We start from the raw sequence: 19,564 nt of genomic DNA on the forward strand, positions 1-19,564 counted from the left end.
ACTAATGCATCTGTTTTGGAACAACTGGGTATTAGAACCCGACTCTCTACTGTGTGCTTCCAGCGTCTGCTAACTTTTTTCGGCCACGTGGCCCGCCGAAAACCCGATAATTTGGAAAAAAATATAATGTTAGGCCACGTGGACGGTAGAAGGGGCAGAGGTTGGGCACCTGCACGTTGGACTGATCCTGTACGAGAAGCAGTCAAACAAAATATACAGTCGGCGGTCCATTTAGTACAAGATAGAAATGCCTGGAGAGTATTGGTTGGAAGGAGCATTCCTGGTGGTCACGACCCTCAGTCTTGAGACTGAGAAGAAAATCTAACTGTAAATATAATTATGGAAAGACTTTGAAGATTTTTAAGAAGGGATAGTATAAATGTACTTATCAAAAGTAAAGCAAAAAAAATAGAAGAATACCTAATAATGTCAATATAACATTTATCCATATCAAATAATAGAGAATGAAATACATAAATAATATAAAGGTGCATCATGTACGTTAACGATGTTTCAACGTCGATGAATGTCAACTCTAACTTTTAAAAAAACATATTCCCTCACAGTTTTTACATACTATATGTTCTCGTAACTTTTGCTTACAACGCCACATTATCATCGAATGTTTAATGTCTTTGGCTTTACTAGTACAGATATTTCCTTGATCTTGAGCCATTTCTTCAAAATATATTTCAATTTCTGTCTCATTTAATAGAAAATATGATACTCTAATAATGATATCTTCATCGGGATTTATTAAATTTATATAGTTTATTTCAGCCGGGGTCAAAATTGAAATAATTCTAAAACAAATTTTTATAAATACATCACATTTCTCTTGAGAGAAACTTTCAAGCCATTCCCGAAGCTTTTCAATCGTAACATTTTTGATAAGAATTTTGTGCTGACTTATATTTATTAGCTCACCAACGCGAAGATGCATGAATCGAGCAGAAAATGTTTGACGAAATTTGTGAATATCATCATAATTTTTCGAGTCATTATTCTTTTCGGAAACCATGAACAAGAATATTTTCTTCTTTAAAGACAATATTGTGTCTTTCTTCACACGACCATCCAGCACAAACTCTTTCAATGAAATAACAAAAATGTTATCATTTTTGTAATCACATTTAGGAATTAAGGACTTTAAATAATTGAAAACTTCTAGAACCATTTGGACCTTATAATCATGAATACTATTTGTTTTGGATTTCAATAAGAAAATTTCATCTGGTAGCAATGAAGCTACTAATTCCGCACATACAAGTAGAAATGCATCGTGTACTGTTGCCGTCAGTTGTGATATAATTTCAGCCACGAATTCTTGATCAAGGCTATTAAGGCTGATTATAAAGTTACTTATTCTTATAATTTCTTCTGGACGTATGTTATATAGATTATTACTATTCTCTTCTCGACCTTTTGTAACCCCATTAGCCGAAACATTTGAAGGATATATTCTTGTAGGAACATTTTTTGTAGTCACGTTTGCTGGGCCATATTCTGAAAATACCTGATTCCGTCCAGCTTTACCTAACCCATACATATCTGACAGATTAATTTTATGTTGGTTATTTATTAATGGATTGCCATCTGGAGCTAATGATATCCTTAATTTATTTTTATTTAGATCTTTATTAATTCTCGATATTTTTGCAAAAAAGTCATCCTTATTTTCAATATTTTTTAGTGCTTTTATAACATCGGAATTACCCTGGATAGAGCCTTTTACTCGGCGAGTTTCAGCTGTGACCTTGTCGAACATTTTTCTGAAATATTATAATTATTTTAGTTCACTATACAGAGCGGATGAGACAAATAAAAACTGATAAACCAAATCGCACACTGAACGGTAGATCCAAAAGGGTACAGCATGTAGAAAGCAAATAAATAAATATTTATGATCTAAAAAGGTATTTATTATCTTTATGGTATTCATCGTTGCCTACAAAAAAAATTAACACGAATTAAAGTAATTTGAATTTCTTTAGTTAAGATCAGACAGCGTAACTAATGTGTGGAATATTTGTAATGATTTTCCTAAATTCTTACATGGTACATATGATATAATAATAATAATAATAATATAATAATCTTTATTTGTCTCAAACAAAAACTTTTCACACAATACAACTGTTGCCCATACAATAATATAATTTAAATCTAATGAATGATACAAAACGGCCTATAACTCAGTGAGGGCAGTGAGTCCACCCTCTCTGCTATTCTGTTATAGCCTTTATCAGTAAAATAATACAATGTGAGATCAACGACGACGATAGCATATTAAGTTAAGTTCTAACCTACAGCTAACAAAATAAAAAAAATTGACAATAACAAGATTACAAACTAATAAGATTGGACAATAACAAACTTAAATATATATATATATATATAATCTAAACATTATTCAGGATTAGTTACAAAATTAAATAATTTTTATAATGTTTAAAAATGTCTTTATAAACTACTATAATTCATTCCAACATATCAAAATTAAAATTTCTTGAAAAATAAAAATGGTAGTAATATATTTTTAATTATATCTTATTATATTCTATAGGGTCCAGAGTAAATTAGAAACCTATTTAAAGTTTCAAATGATTGCACTTGTTTTTTCTGAAATACAATAAATCTGGGACTGACGGAAAAACTAAATGGCAAATTAAGCGCTTTCTTTTACTTCTTTAGTTTTAACCAATTAAAAATATTATTATTTGTAATCGGTATTAGTGCTAAGCGTACCTGATATTAACAAAAAGGACGGGGATTTTATAACTATTATTATTTGATTAATTATTTACAATTATTTAATCAAATAGTCTCGAGTAAGTAGTGCTTTAAAAGTAATCTAGGCATTTGATAATCAAGGACATAGTTTATTATAAAAGTTGAGTATGGTCTATTCATATCTGTACAAATGTTTATACAAAATACAAGAGTTATCAGTTTTATATTCTTAGTAAGACAGAAAAATTATTTATCTGATTATGATCGCATTAAGATGAAAATTAACATATGATCGGTACATGAAAAATTTGAATGAAAAATATTTTTAAACATCATTAAAGAAATATTAGCCTCAAGTAGTCTTAAATGTGCAGGTGCAAAATGTTACTTGTATTGTGTTCAAGTTATATTACACAAGTATTATAATAAGTTTTCTGTTTAACACTTTTATACAATTATTTTCTATATTCTATTTCTTACATGGAAGTATTTTATTTTAAGGACTTTTATTTTATAATGCAGAGAGAAAATCTCTGCATTATGCTATGCTGAATAAAAGATTATTCTTATTATTATTATTATGCTGTTGCTGCGTGTGTGTTATAAGTGTCATATATGACTAATTTAGAAATCATCTATATCTATCTATATCATGTGTGCATCTATATAAAAAAATATCTTATTCTGTAGGTATTTATATTATCAGATATCTAACTTAAAATTCATAGCCCTGACACTGTTATCTGATTGAACAGAGATTAAGTGCGTAGCGGTTTTTATGTCGATTATCGCATGCCTAATCCTTGTTAATGTAAATCTAATTAAAATAATATTTTTTTAAAAGAGCAACACACATTTCCTGCTCTGTCTTCTTGTGATGAGTCTACATTCTGAATGAGCGATAGAATAAAAAAATGTGACTATTCAAAAGTGGTTATATTAAGTTTATTCGAATAAAGATTATTTCTATTTTCTATTAGATATTTGTAGGGTGCTATAGATAATTTTGGCAAACCATCTGTTTCATACTGTGGTGTAAGTCATATGGGTATGACGCCTGTGGTTGACAATACTATGGGCATATTTTATCTGTGCTATGGGTAAGTACTGCATAATTTTTTTCTTGTTTCCAAATCATTCTTACTTCATCATTAAGTTCCGTATATTTATTTATTTATATATACTTATAGTTATTACGTATACGCCCTTTGGTGGCACGTATTATTATGAAAAACACCATACCTTTTAACATTACTGGAAAGTGAATCTCTGACTTCATTTATTGATTTTGCTTGTGCATCCTGTACAATTTCTTGAGCTGTTTGATTCGACATCACTCCAATTCCCAAAAATAATACCGATGTAGTAAATTGGAATATTTCCAGTCCCGATGGTGATTCATGATATTTATTATACTGTAACAAATATTATATTTAGCAAAAATAAAAAGAAGATAATAAAGTTAAGTTTTATTTACAAAAATTATGGCAACGACAAATTCGTTGTATGTTGCAAGAATTAAGCATGAAGTTTTCACAGAATATCTTCAATATGATCAGGTAGAAACTTGAGGAAAAATCATCAATAATTAATTTTATGAAAATTTATTAATAAATACATTATTCAAATAATAGATGGTGTGTAGGTTCAGTTCAGTTATTATTTTTAGGGCGATAAAATGTACACGAGTTTGTATTGCTTACAATAAAATCTAATTGAATTAAAATCGAAATAAGGCAGTATGACAACATACAGCGAGACGCGATTTTGATACCCTTGTACATTGTATTAATTATACATAAACTATTGTTAACATACCTTGTATATCATTTCACCTAAAGAGTTGGCTACTCCGAGGGCACTAGTTCCAAAGTTCGCATATTTCAATACAGTTACTGCATTCATGAGAATCTGAAATTTAAAAATATAGTTTAAAACATTTATGTATGTCAAGGACTAAGATTTGAAGCTAATAGGTATATATTACTATATTGCGTTCTAATAGAACTTACGAAAAACGCCACTAACACGACTGTCTACCGATACCAATATCGGTACGATTAAAAATTTCTCTAAATTTTAAATGAACGTACCGTCAATACGACTGATGAAAAACAATCTGAGTTTTTCGGATGATATAGAACTTGAATATAATAGAATAAACATATATACAATAGTAACTTATTTAGTAATAATAAAGATATTCGTTGAATAATAAATACATTATTCTAAAATACGTGTCTTATTTGATATCGTTATGAATACATTGCCATTATCTATTAGATTATTAAGGATAATTCCTATTATATACAACAGAATATGGGTTAATTTATTACACGGACTAGTTTGTAGTACTAACCTTCACATTAGTACCTGAAGCAGCAGCCCACGATAAAATTTTACCTGCAGCACTGAAAGATATTCCAGCAGTGGACACCATTATATTAATCCAACAACCTCGTGCCTCTGAATCTGACAGATTGATGCTCTGCAATAGGACAAGTTGTGTAAAATCATCTTAATACAAATCAATTTTATTTAATGTATGTACCTACAACTTAATGGCCATAAACTAACAATATAAATAAAATGAAGCAGGTTTCTCTCACAAAAAGGCTATTATGATGTTTTATTTAATTAAAAAGATTTATTTGAACGTGTAAATAAAACTTTTCAATGAAATACAGTATGTATTACCAAAATTAGTCCAGAAATATCTACTGGTGGAGGTCGAGAGGGAAGCTACATAAACAAGACTATGTATATGTATGTATACTTTATTACACACTTTATCATGATAGCAGTGTTACCAGTCATGCGTTGCCATTCCAGAGGAGTTAATTAATAATTTCACTACCTAATCTGACCCTACAATCGACACACAGATTACAAAACTTGAGTTATGTAGATGGCAGTGGCACCTAGATAATTGACAGATTTTCAATGCAGTAGTTCCACGCAGATGATTTCTGAGTCTGAAACCAGACAACTAAGATCTCATGCCTATTATTCTGTAATTTCACTACCTAATCTGACCCTATAATCAAAACATAGGTTACAAAGCAAGTTGCCTGGAGGCTGAAAAAAAGACAAGAAAAAGACGTAAGACTGGAGTTTTTACGCAGAATACTCTTACAGTACACAACAGGTATGTTGTCTGCGTTATACTTAGTTTTCCTCAATTATGTTATTAAGACATTCAAATATTATTTTAATAAGTTCAATAGTTGTGATTCCATGTATTAATGCTAAGTTTAAAAGTGTAGATTGAAACTTTTATATTTTAAATACATATAGAAACAATAACTATAGATATTTTGTGTGTTTACTTTACCTGATCATGTTTACGTCGATCAACTAAACGTATAGTAGATCTCGCTATGCCGTAAACACCGGTCACTAAGCCTATACCTAGTGCTGTTCCAAGAGCAACGGGTGCTGCAGCCGGTACAATGATGGCTCCAGCTATAGCCACTATACCTCCGATACTTGCTACTGCAAATATTAATATACGAATAATAACCAAAGACAATTGTCCTTTTTTGGACAAAAGGTTTGTAAATTTACACAGAGCAATAGAGTCCCAACCTAAGCAGAACTTGTGTTATGGATATACCTGATAGAAATACTTTAAAACATTTCTTTTTGTAAATAGGAGGAATAGAACCCGCGATCGTCGGATTTAAGGCAGTGGCCACCGAAGCCGTCAAATATGAATGATGAAACGTATATTTCATAACAGATAAGTTAATTTATTGTCTACTTTATATTTATCCAGATTATTTTATCTTCACGGCGCTGCAATATTTACAAGGTAAGAGAATCGAGTTGTTACTTCTACCTATACATGACGAAAACACATGAAAACCTGAAAACCAACATGATAAAAATACACAGAAAAAAACATACAACTTAAAAAGTATAACTTTATTTCGTTCTAATTTCATTATATATCTTTATTTATGACCGTGTGTCTGGAATTTTTAATCTATTATTACCAGAACGTTTGGTCAAATAGTTGATTAGACTTATCTAAATCTAGTGACATCATCAACAGATAATAACACTAATAACAGCTCAGTTTCTTAAATGAAATTTCTTTAAAAAATGCATTTAAAAGCGTAGTCGCCATCTACAGGGAATTCATGGCCACGCCCCAGAATATAAGTGGTTTCGGTTAGTGCGGTTTCTGAGGAGCTTCCTGTCGCGTACACTTCTCGATTGTGAAATGAACTACCTGTCAAGATTTTCTCTAGACACTAGCACAGGGTTTTTCAAGACGGGCATACTAAGGGATCTTAAGGGTCGGCAACGTATAGGCAACACCCGTTTTAGGCGTGACAGGCTGCGGTAACATTATCTATCATCAGGCTATCTATATCAGGCAGGCAACATTATTTATATCAGGTAGCAGGCTGATCATCGTGATATAAAAAAATACAATTGAGTTTCGTGAGCTAGTGGTTACTGCCTCGACTTAAAGAGAGGTCGGAATTCGAATATGGCAGACACTATAATTCGTTATTGTTGGTGCATCAATTTATATATTTCTCACTGTACATACTATACGAAGCTACCACATTGGATTCGAATTTACAAAATAAAATGTCGGAAGGTCAAATTTTGCGCTCATGACATCAGTTGACAATGGCTCTGCCTACCTCGTCTGGGATAACTTTCGGGATAGTAATATTATTAAATATTAGATACTAAATAAATTAGAAACCCTACCTGTACGTAGGTATATATTTAAAAGCTATATCATCATCATCATCTCAGTCCGGAAGACGTCCACTGCTGAACATAGGCCTCCCCCAAAGATCTCCACGACGATCGGTCCTGCCCTGCTCGCATCGCTTACCAGCGATCTTGACCAGATCGGCGGTCCACCTTGCTGGAGGCCTTCCCACGCTGCGTCTTCCAGTCCGTGGTCGCCACTCGAGGACTTTACTGCCCCAACGGCCATCTGTCCTGCGAACTATGTGCCCTGCATTGCCACTTCAGAGTCGCAATTCTTCGGGCTATGTCGGTCACTCTGGTTCTTCTGCGGATCTCCTCATTTCTGATTCGATCACGCAGAGTAACTCCGAGCATAGCCCTCTCCATTGCCCTCTGAGTAACTCTGAGCTTGTTCATGGGGCCCATAGTTAGCGACCACGTCTCTGTGCCGTAAGTCATCACTGGCAACATACATTGGTCGTAGACCTTCGAAATTTGGATTTGGAAATTTGGACGAAAAGATATATCGGAGCTTCCCGAACGCTGCCCATCCGAGTTGGATTCGAAGATTGACCTCTTTCTCGAAATTGAATCTACCTAGCTGGATAGTTTGCCCTATAAGTATCGTCGTGATCGACAATTTCGAGTGTAGAATTATAATATAATAATGTGCAATACCTGTACTAACACCATCTGAAACAGCTAGAACTCGAGCACCTATTCCCAATGCTGGTGAAGGCTTAACGCTTAATTTCACGTCTGGCATACTATCAGGTGTAGCACCCTGTAAACAAAACCATTGATGGCGATTTTCCAATCAATAAAAGCCGTTCTCAGAAATCTATAACGTTAACACATGTATCCATGTTTATTGATCCCGCTGTTCGTTACTATCGGCATAACTATAAACGAATTACCTGTTTTAATTGGTATTATTAATACAAGGATTGTTTAAAAAAAAAAGTAAGAAAAAGACAATTGTAAAATCGTAAAAGTATTTTGTATTACGTATTTTATATGGGAATAACTATTTCTTATAACAGAAAACGTTGTCGTGGATCCATATACAAAACTTAAAAAAAAATTAAAATGAATTGATTATATAAATTATCAATCATAATCAACATTCCTGCATTAATTATCGATTAAATTGGTCATTATTGTAAAATTTAATGTAATTATTAAATTTTACAGCCTGTCAATTTAATCTTCTAGTTTAAAACACTGATTATAGACACTGGATGACCCGGTGAAACTGTTCATATGAAGTAGTAGTACTGAAGTATACCTAATTGTCACTTAGCTATGCCTAATCAAGAATTCTTACCGGTTTACAATATCCTCTGTATTCGCCGGATGCAGGGACAACCATGACACATTTTGGTAGATTATTAGTAGTCAAGTAATCGTTCCAATCTTGATATACCCTAGCATCATGATCTATGAATATTCTACAGCTTTTCTCTAAAAAGTACAAAAAAAATTACTAACATATATACATAAGTACAAATTGTTGTACCTATAATAAATTTGTTAAATTTAAATTAAATTGCGATTATATCTACACTCATTGTACCAGAGGATTTTTATTTGTTTTAGTGTTTTGCGAATAGAGTGTCTCTAGTTCCAAAAAAGTACTTTCCTGTTTCATCATTTGTCTAAAAAGTACTATATTCTATTTTAGCTACTCCAAACTTAAATTACTTGGTAATAATGGAATAGCCATTCGCTAAATAAATAATAATAATATAATAAATAATGGACTGATATAATTTTTTTTATTTTATGAAAACATTTTTATATTTTTAACTTTGCACTCGAAGTATCTTGTTGCCTATTAGGTTTGTCTAATTTTTTCAGTCGTATCGTATCAAAATACAGTCTCACCAATTTCAGCCGCCAAGCAGCTTAATTGTAATAATATGTTTCGATTATAGGCTGCAATTATGCATTGACATAGCATCTTAGTCCTCTGGAACGGCAATGTATGTGCGGTGTTACGGGTGTCACATAATAACATGATGTCCGTAGTTCTGTCCATATATATAGATGACGGTTACCGCTTACCATCTGGTGGACAGTCAGCATGTTTGCCATTCCAGTTACATTAAAAAATAAGTTATTATAAGCAACTTTATATATTGCAAATGTTACGTACCTACTAAGTTCAAAGTAACAGAAGTTCTATAGTCAGAATTCTTTAAAAGAACAGAAGTTCTATAGTCACACTGTACAAATTCAAGTTAAAATCTAACGATATTATTTCAGCAATAACTTACGATTTGTTTTCGTAGAAACGCATTTTCTCAGGGAAAATACGTGAAAAATTAATTTATTTACACCTTCTTTTTTCGTATGTAAATTAACCCAATAACCATCTGGTGTAATTTTATAAAATGGGATCTCTTCACATGGTATAAGGCAGACTACTCGCAGTGTAGATATTATAATGTCGTCACCGTTATGCGAATATTTTGCTGAAAAAAAAATGGAAAATTCTATTTCAAATACAGCTCTAAATTACGGCACTTTGCTTATTTTGCTGTTTCTTTTATCAACTATCTGACCCAAATTCGAAGTAAGTAAATTCTTAACTGTAGTTATTAAAGTACAAAACAGAATTATGTACGGATAAACTATGTATGTATGCATCTACATAGATGCATACACAATTTTAGAGCCTTGTAATGAATTAAAAGCAAATAATAATAAATAAGTTATACATTGTTCACAAATCTTTTTAAAAACAGTCATTATTGCTTCTTCGTCTCTCAATTCGTATCCTTGCAGTTCTAGATTATCGGTGTCCTTTGCTAAATCGCCCGATTTTGTTGGAGGTCCACATAAAGCTATAGCAACTTTCTGCAGGAGGTATTTTCTTTGCTTTTTCTCATACCTGTAATGCGTAGAAAATTAAATTCATAAGACAAATCAGTATATGGGTAATTCCCGACGTTACATAACTTCCGTCCAATATGAGGCGGAAAATTAATTTATAGGGTGCTAATAAATTATATACTTATTAATTATAACTATATTACTTTCTATAGGGCATAGGATTACATACATTTTAATAATGTTATAATTTTGCATAACTATTAAAAATATCCTCAAAAAATTCAAACATTCCGCGTTTTGTGTATAATACAGCTGATGAGACTTCAGACACAGTTTGCTTAGGATTATTTTATCTTTTCGATAAAATAATGCTACCGAAACTAGAAAATTACCTTATTAAAGTATTAATTTATTTTAATGCCTACATATATGTGTGTACTACTACATAAATAACAATAGGGATCTTGATACCAAATTACATGAATCTTAACAGAAACAATATGATGTTTGCCGAGTTCTTAGCTTGTTATTATAAGCCGATTCCCTTGGATAATTGTCGTAGTTAATTGAATTCGTCATTTCATAATGAATAAGAAAGTTAGCTCATGCTAACTTTCTTCATCCCGCGACTTTCCAGTATAGTACTTGCCAGCCTATACTGTTAGCGTAGCCGGATGTACGATGCTCTTAACATCCACAAAAATATTCTTGGTGGTATACTACTACCTACCTTCTACTCGAACGAACACATAGTATAAGGTCATTCGCCACTAGATAGAAACATGTAGAAATTAGCGTTGCAGGGAGTCACAGTATATTTAATAATATCTCTGGACAATTCACAAAATGCTATAACAAAATCATACATATGAATGCAAATACCGTGCGACGAATCTAACCCGCTACTATAGGAAGTAAAGCGGTGTGCTAAACCGCTAGACCACCGAGTCCGTTAATCAGCTGACATATTAATGATAAAGATATGTATTAATTACTTCTTTCGTAAAGGGATCGAGTTAAGGAGATACTTACAATTCCCAATCGGCATCACCCACAGCTTCATAATATTGCTGTTGTATTTCAACGGCTGATAATGGCGGAGGTTGCGGTTCTGCCATCTTGTTGGAACCTGTAGGAAAATAATCAATTAAGACACTGTACCATACCAAATTATATAGTGAACATTACACTATACTTTTGCTTTTGTTTACATAATGTTTTTAAATACTTAAAAACATTAACTTACTTCAGTATTTGCGTTAAAAAGTATTGCTCTTAGACCATAGCTCTATATTTAAGAAAGTAGGTATTATACATTTGAAATTTGGAACTGTTTAGATACTATAATGATGACAGTAAGCTCTACATGAGTATTACCTACCTACCTACTATATAAAAATAATATCCGTCCATTTCACGATACCAAGCTAGGTTTTGTTTTTCGAACTGTTTATTTCTTGTAAGTAGTTTAGCTTTTTTGCTTTATTTCTCTTCAGAGTAATTCTCCTATCGTTATCTACACTAATCACCTAAAGTGAAAGAGTTAAGAAAATACAATTCTGAATTAGAAGGGTTTTTAGTATTATGAAAATTCTGAAAGTAATTCGCAGTAGTCAAGATATAAAAGATCTACAAGCACACCTTGTTAACTTCGAGTCTTATTGCAATAATAACAAATTAGATCTCAATGTATCGAAATGTTTTTACATGTCATTCACTCGATGTCATCAAACATTAAACATGGGCTATACTTTAAAAAATCAGAATATAGCACAAATATCGGAATTTAGAGACCTCGGTGTGATTCACGACAGCAAGCTCTTATTTGATAAACATGTAAATTATATTGTTAGCAGGGCCTCTAAGGCTCTTGGGTTTATCATACGTAGATCAATAAACTTTAACAACATTAAAACCTTAAAAGTATTGTATTGCGCATATGTTCGAAGTCACTTAGAGTACGCATCCCAAATATGGAATCCGCACTAGGAGGTTTATAAATCCCGTATAGAAGCCATCCAGAAAATATTTCTTGCGTACTTGGATTTTAAATGTAAACGACGCTCTGTAGATTACTATGACAGATGTAGAAAGTATCGCTTTCTACACCTGTATATGAGACGCAATATTAACGATATCTGTTATCTTATGAATATTGCGAACGTAAGAATTGATTGCTCGGAGCTGCTATCAAAAATAAACTTAAGAACTAATACACTAAGACTTAGACAAAGAGCCATATTAAGTGTATATAGTCAGGACCAGATACAGAGAGAACACTTTCGTTTTACGAGCATGTAAATCCTTTAACCAAGTACCACATGATTTTGACCTGTTTTGTTCCAGCACTGCCTCAGTTAGGAAACTTATATGTAATCAATTTTTTAACGGTACATAGCCGTACTTTATTTGTGTGTTCTGTGGATACATCGCTACTTGTGGGTATGTTAGTCTTACTTGTACTGTATAACTACAACAGAAACAATGTCACGTGATTACTTCGATTTCTTAAAATTGGATAATGAAAAATTTAATCTAGTAATACTATTGGCGAAGATTATTAATTGGCATAGGACAATTTGATATGACAAGTAACATGTAAAATTACACCGTTAATCTTCCTAAAATAAATAAATATATATATGTACCTACATAAATTTTTATTGTGTTTGTTAAGTCTGTAAATAATTTGAATAATTGAATAATGAATAATTTGAAAAATAAACCTTTATATTGGATAAAGTTGTTTATAAAAAGTAAATTAGTAAATATTGCATCTAGGTTGTATAACAATATTTTACAGTAAGTATCTTTACTACGTCCATCCTATACACAATACATTAATTTTCTTTATTTAAGGCGATGTATTTAGTATAATATGGATAGGATTTATGAGTTTAAATACTACTTGTTTGTTTTGTAGTTCTATTAAAATTCTTTAGTTCCTTGTATAATCATAGATAAGAGAATAATAAAACGTAACGCAATAAATAGAGTTGTAAAAGTAATGACAAATGCAGTATCCGTACGTACTTGTAACTTAAGTAACTAATAGTATTCCTTACAACAGTATTGTTAAGTTACTAAATAATTTTGACAGAAAATCGGATCGATTATTATATTTTTTTTTAGGCCGACATCTTTATTTTTACTACTAATTGTTACATTTTTACGTCCATCGTTATTATTAATATGAAGGAACTAGGTAGGTTACCCACAGTAATTAAGTATATATAGTATAATACTACAATATACTATATTATTACAGTAACAGGTTAGATAACTGTGATTAGTACGTACAAAAACTATTGTCAAAATACTGTACACGAGTTACAAAGTAACTATGGAGTAACTAAGTACAAGAGTACCCAAGTGTTAGGTACATTATTTGATTGAAATAAAACATTAAAACAAGGAATGTATTCTTTATTAGGAATACATTTTTCTTTTAATGTTTTATTTCACTAATAAAGTTGTCGTAGCTTTGTATTCTAAGCTACGACAACTTCTTTATATGCGTAATCGTTACTTTGAACTTAGTAGGTACGTAACATTTGCAACAGCTCTAATAACCAGAGGCAACGGGCCAAATATTAGTCATTCACGTTAAGTCACACTTATTTATAGCCATACAATTATTCAGCATCGTGATCTGACTGAATGCCAATTTCACATTACAAAGTACTTCGCAACTATTATATGTTTAAAATATTTGAAATTAAAAAGTAAAACGGAATCGTTTTGGTGTTTGTCTGTCCGTCCATTTGTCGCAGTGAGTCGCAGATCTAATTTTGAATTTGCAATACCATTGATTTAATATTTGGAATTAAAATCGATATTGTAATATTCCTTTAATTTATTCAAATAAGATTTTTATAATGCGTAGTTTTCGACTTAAGATAAAAATATAAAAACAATATAATAATAAGAGATACCTACCCCAATTCCTGAAGTGAATAATCGCTTACCTTTATCACAGACAAGGTAACATTACATATTTTATTAAGGTTAATATAAAACTTGCCGTAAAATAACAACAATTCTAACTACTATTTTACGTATGTATTACCCAATATACATAAAGAAAAAAAATAATGCGGTCTGAACTTTCGACAAAAAGTACTAATCACATTTTGTTAGTATGCATAATAAAGCAATTTTAAATCGTAATAATCGTATTATATTATCGATGAAATGTATGATTTTAATCGATTATTAATATTAATCTTTAGTGATAGCTTTCCACGGTTTTATTTGGCTACTGACTCCAAAAAGACTACATCCTTACTAATATTATAAATGCGAAAGTAACTCTGTCTGTCTGTCTGTCTGTCTGTCTCGCTTTCACGCCAAAACTACTGAACCGATTTAAATGAAATTTAGTACGCAGATAGTCTAGACACAGAGGAAGGACATAGGCTACTTTTTAATGCGTAAAAAGGGTTGTAAGGGGTTCAAAATGGAAATACAAGGTTATCTTTATGCGGTTGAATCCTTATTCGTCATCTTTTCATTTCACTAGCTAACAACCAATCAACACATCGCGTGCGTTTGCGCCATTCGCCATCTTTTCATTTCACTAGCTAACAACCAATCAACACATCGCGTGCGTTTGCGCCAATAAGGTATCCATCACAGAGAACAAAACCACAGATAACATAATGTAAAACGAAAGATCTTGCCGGAAACATGACGTTGACGTTTAGTGAAAATATTGTTTTTTGACACTTTTTTATGATAAAATCGTATATCGTGTGTATGTGTTTTTTCTTTAAACCTGAAATTGGCCGATTGCGAGATAAATTTGGCGATTTTTTTTATTAATTTATTTTACGGCTCTGGATACAAGCCCAGTTTAGCCCAACTTAAAGTTTTACAATATAAATTACAAAAATTAAAGTCAATGTCCAATGTTAAATAATAATAAATGTCAAATGTTGTTTCCCTGTTCTGACAAACTTAAAAAAAAAAACTTAATAACAATCACAATTTCTTCACATTCTTTAAAGAATGTTGTGGTGTGGCACTATCCGAAATTAAATTATTTACCCATTTTTGTAGGTTATACAGAAATAATGTGTGGGTGTTTATTTAAAAAGCATTAACACAAAATTAATAAAGTATAGGTATTAATAAATATATGGTTGTTGTATCAAAATAGAATTTTCTTATTTTTCACTAAAATAAAAACTAACTGTCTCTTTTATAAAATAAATGACCTTTTCGTTGTGCCATATATTATGGAACTATTTAAATTATTTAGCTGATTGTAAGAAACAAAATGTTGGTTTGTAGATTAATACTGTAAAATTATTATTTGTACGGAAATGATAAAAATATATTTTGTGCTGCGACAAAAACTAATATTATAAATGTGAAAGTAACTCTGTCTGTCTGTCTCGCTTTCACGCCAAAACTCTGAACCGATTTGAATGAAATTTGGTATAACGTAGTCTAGACCCTGAGAATGACATAGGCTACTTTTTAATGCGAAAAAAGGGTTGTAAGGGGTTAAAAGGGGGATGAAAATTGTATGGAAGAATCGTCATTTTTGAAGCTAGAAGCTTGAAACTTATTTTTGAGACTGTTGATTAAATATAAATAAAAATGACATTCAATGTTTGTAAAAAATTACCCTTAAGGGGGTAAAATAAAATAGGGGATGCAAGTTTTTATGTAAATTCGTCATTTTTGAAGCTAGAAGCTTAAAGTTATTGTTGAGACTGTTGATTAAATATAAATATATATGACATTCATTGTTTGTAAAAAAATTACCCTTAAGGGGGTAAAATAAAATAGGGGATACAAGTTTTTATGTAAACACGTTATTTTTGAAGCTAGAAGCTTGCATCTTATTGTTGAGACTGTTGATTAAATATAAATACATATGACATTCATTGTTTTTAAAAAAAAATACCCTTAAGGGGGTAAAATAAAATAGGGGATGCAAGTTTTTATGTAAACACGCCATTTTTGAAGCTAGAAGCCTGAATCTTATTGTTGAGACTGTTGATTAAATATAAATACATATGACATTCATTGTTTGAAAAAAAATACCCTTAAGGGGGTAAAATAAAATAGGGTATGCAAGTTTTTATGTAAAATCGTCATTTTTGAAGCTAGAAGCTTGAAACTTATTTTTGAGGCTGTTGATTAAATATAAATACATATGACATTCATTGTTTGTAAAAAAATTACCCTTAAGGGGGTAAAATAAAATAGGGGATGCAAGTTTTTATGTAAACACGTCATTTTTGAAGGTAGAAGCTTGAATCTTATTGTTGAAACTGTTGATTAAATATAAATACATATGACATTCATTGTTTGTAAAAAAAATACCCTTAAGGGGGTAAAATAAAATAGGGGATGCAAGTTTTTATGTAAAATCGTCATTTTTGAAGCTAGAAGCTTGAAACTTATTTTTGAGGCTGTGGTTTAAATATAAATAAATATGACATTCATTGTTTGTAAAAAAATTACCCTTAAGGGGGTAAAATAAAATAGGGGATGATAGTTATCAAGTAAATTCGTAATTTTTGAAACTAGAACAATGAAACTATTTTCATTGGTTCTTTTGGGGTAGATTTTTAAATACCCACTAATGTTATAACTGTGAAAGTAACTCTGTTTGTCTTTCTGTCAGTCTTACGCTCCAAAACAAAATAAAAATTTAAATGAAATTTGGTACACAGTTAGTTTCGGACAAAGAATATAGGGTACTTTTGAATGTGAAAAAAGGATTGTAAGGGGGTTGCAATGGTACGCTGTATGGAAGAATCGTCATTTTTTAAAACTAGAAGTTTGAGACTCATTTTTAGGCTGTTGTTTAAATATCAATAAATATGACATTCAATGTTTGTAAAATTTTTACTCTTAGGGGGAGGGGGGGTAGTAAAATAAAATAGGGAATGAAAGTTATTGTGGAAATTTGCTGTTGTGTGTTTTATGTGGTTGTGGAAGCTAGAACGATTAAACTTTTTTCTTTGTCTTTTTAGGGTTAGTTTATTAAATACTGATATTATAAATGTGAAAGTAACTTTGTCTGTTTGTCTCGCTTACACGCCAAAAATACTGAACCGATTTAAATTGAAATTTGAAACAGACATAGATAGACTAGATCCTGAGAAAGGACATAGGTTACTTTTTAATGTGAAAAAGGGTTGCAAGAGGATTGAAAGGGTAGATCCAAGGTCATATAGATGTATCGTCATGTTTAATCCTAGAAGCTTGAAATTTATTTTTTAGCCTATTGATTAAATATTTATTTTTACTTTTTATCATTTTTTAAGCTAAAACGATGAAACTTATTTATTTGACTTATTTTGTGTTAATTGAGTTAAATATTTTTTCATTAGATATTTACGCGGACGAAGTCGCGGGTACAGCTAGTAAATAAATAACTTACAAGGTCAAAATCAATTTTAGTATGTTATTCTAAATTGAAACAGACTAATGTTATGATTTGTATAGAATTTTAACATCGCAAACTATATAAAAATATACTAGTAGGGTATAGACAATTTTAACACATGGCGCAGGCCGCCGCGCCACTGCAACTATTTATACATTTTCCTCTATGGCTACTTTTAAACATGTTTTATTCACGACATGCTACACACAAAACATACCTAGTTTGTATACTATAATTTCTTATATACATGTAGTATACGTTCAGGGTTGCCAATCAAAAATTTTTTTACCTATAAAAGCAAAACGTTTCGTGTCTATATATTCAGACTGGTACGTTTGTAATAACATGTCATTTATATTTGTGTAAATAGAACGATCAATAAGTTGATGGTACAGCTGATGCTAATTGGTAACCGTTGTCTATGTACATGGACAACATTACGGACATTTTTTTAACATTGTGTCGCACGTAATACTATTGATGGGTTCGGAAGGATGCCAATACCTATTATTGTGTAATTTTAGAATAAAATTCAATCAAGTTTAGGGTTTAATGAGCAATATATAAAGCAATATATAAAAAATAAAGATTATTAAATACAAAATTCTATAACAAAAATAATGCCCTTGCATGCAAAACGAAACATCACTTAACACAAAATATACAGTACCAGTATGAGAATAATTATGGTTGGCAACCCTGCTAAAGATTATTTACATTTACTAGTGACACACTTTTTTAATATTTTATCGGTATATTATAATTCACTATGACATCACCAAAATGATATGATGAATGATAAATAACATAATTAATTAAAGATTACCATGATCCTAATAATCAATAATGAAACTGTACTAAATTAATTTAATATTTATAATTAAAATACAGTCGTGACAACTCACCGAGTAAATGCGGCGTAGTACGAAAACAAACTGCGATTGGCTGTTGTAGAATGTATCTATACTATAGACAGTATTTCAGAATGTGTAATTATATGGCGGGGACTCACCAAGCATAACCACAAGATGTTGCCAGGTGACAAATAAAATTATTCACCAATGTATTCTTGTATTTCAATTCAGGGTTGCCAACCTTAAAACCTTTTGCTTCATATCATTTTTAACTAATAATATATATAATTTATTTTGTGACATTCTAGAGAACGATAAATTAATCGTAAATAGATAAATGGTTTTTATTAACTGTATTTGTTTTTAGTTGTCCTTCCATAGTGTATTTATTTACATATCTTGTAAATACGAGTTAGGGACTATTCGAAAATAATGTCATATTTTAAAATAGTTTTAAATATGAGATTATCAAATTAACGACTACTATCACAGATAACATAATATTACATACTCTTATCAAGTTTACTAGTATAAAATAACTAAGCGAGGGGTCCAAAATAAGAACAAGTTATTGATGGTTTCTTGTAAGATTTATAGATAGATAAATACATTTTTGTATTTACAGTTGAATATAATAATCCATTAAATTGTGTTCCAGTGCTTTAAATAAAAAGTCTACTAGATACTCTATTTACGTTGTCTGTGGTTAACTGTTCTCATCTCATTGTCGTTGTTGGTTGTCCTGTATCCAAATAACAATTATACGAGTAAATGCTGGGAGTACATAATTAATAAATGATGTAGAAAAGCACTCTACACCCTTAACATTTTTTTTTATGGATTATAATGGAATGGTGCACGTGCCTGCGTTAACGGTTTACGCTGGCGAGGCCGAGTGGAGAATGACAAGATGAGCACAACTTTTGCCCATCGTGAAAATATCAAAGAATTTATTTCTAGGAGAAACCCTGTGGTGATAACCTGACATGTTACATTGCTAGCAATAAGA

The 19,564-nt window shown here is 31.1% G+C and overlaps 1 protein-coding gene across 3 annotated transcripts; it reads right to left on the reverse strand.

The window, feature by feature from the left end:
* Positions 1-533: 533 nt before the first annotated feature.
* On the reverse strand, positions 534-18,677 carry LOC131842511 (uncharacterized). Of its 3 annotated transcripts, XM_059191061.1 has the most exons (12): positions 14,570-15,058; positions 11,537-11,571; positions 11,323-11,419; positions 10,176-10,348; positions 9,732-9,929; positions 8,780-8,916; positions 8,131-8,236; positions 6,068-6,228; positions 5,093-5,221; positions 4,552-4,644; positions 3,976-4,148; positions 534-1,772 (listed from the first exon to the last, which is right to left on the reverse strand). In XM_059191061.1, the coding sequence occupies exons 3-12, from the start codon at positions 11,406-11,408 to the stop codon at positions 536-538; spliced, it is 2,493 nt and encodes an 830-aa protein (XP_059047044.1). In that variant the 5' UTR covers positions 11,409-11,419; positions 11,537-11,571; positions 14,570-15,058; the 3' UTR covers positions 534-535. The 3 variants fall into 3 exon arrangements, with proteins under 3 accessions (XP_059047044.1, XP_059047045.1, XP_059047047.1); XM_059191062.1 differs by lacking the exons at positions 11,537-11,571; positions 14,570-15,058 and adding an exon at positions 18,607-18,677; XM_059191064.1 differs by lacking the exons at positions 11,537-11,571; positions 14,570-15,058 and adding an exon at positions 17,696-17,719.
* Positions 18,678-19,564: the final 887 nt, after the last annotated feature.

The sequence above is a fragment of the Achroia grisella genome, unplaced genomic scaffold (assembly GCF_030625045.1).
Source record: "Achroia grisella isolate CSIRO2021 unplaced genomic scaffold, CSIRO_AGI_Agris_v1 utg241, whole genome shotgun sequence".
NCBI classification, from domain to species: domain Eukaryota; kingdom Metazoa; phylum Arthropoda; class Insecta; order Lepidoptera; family Pyralidae; genus Achroia; species Achroia grisella.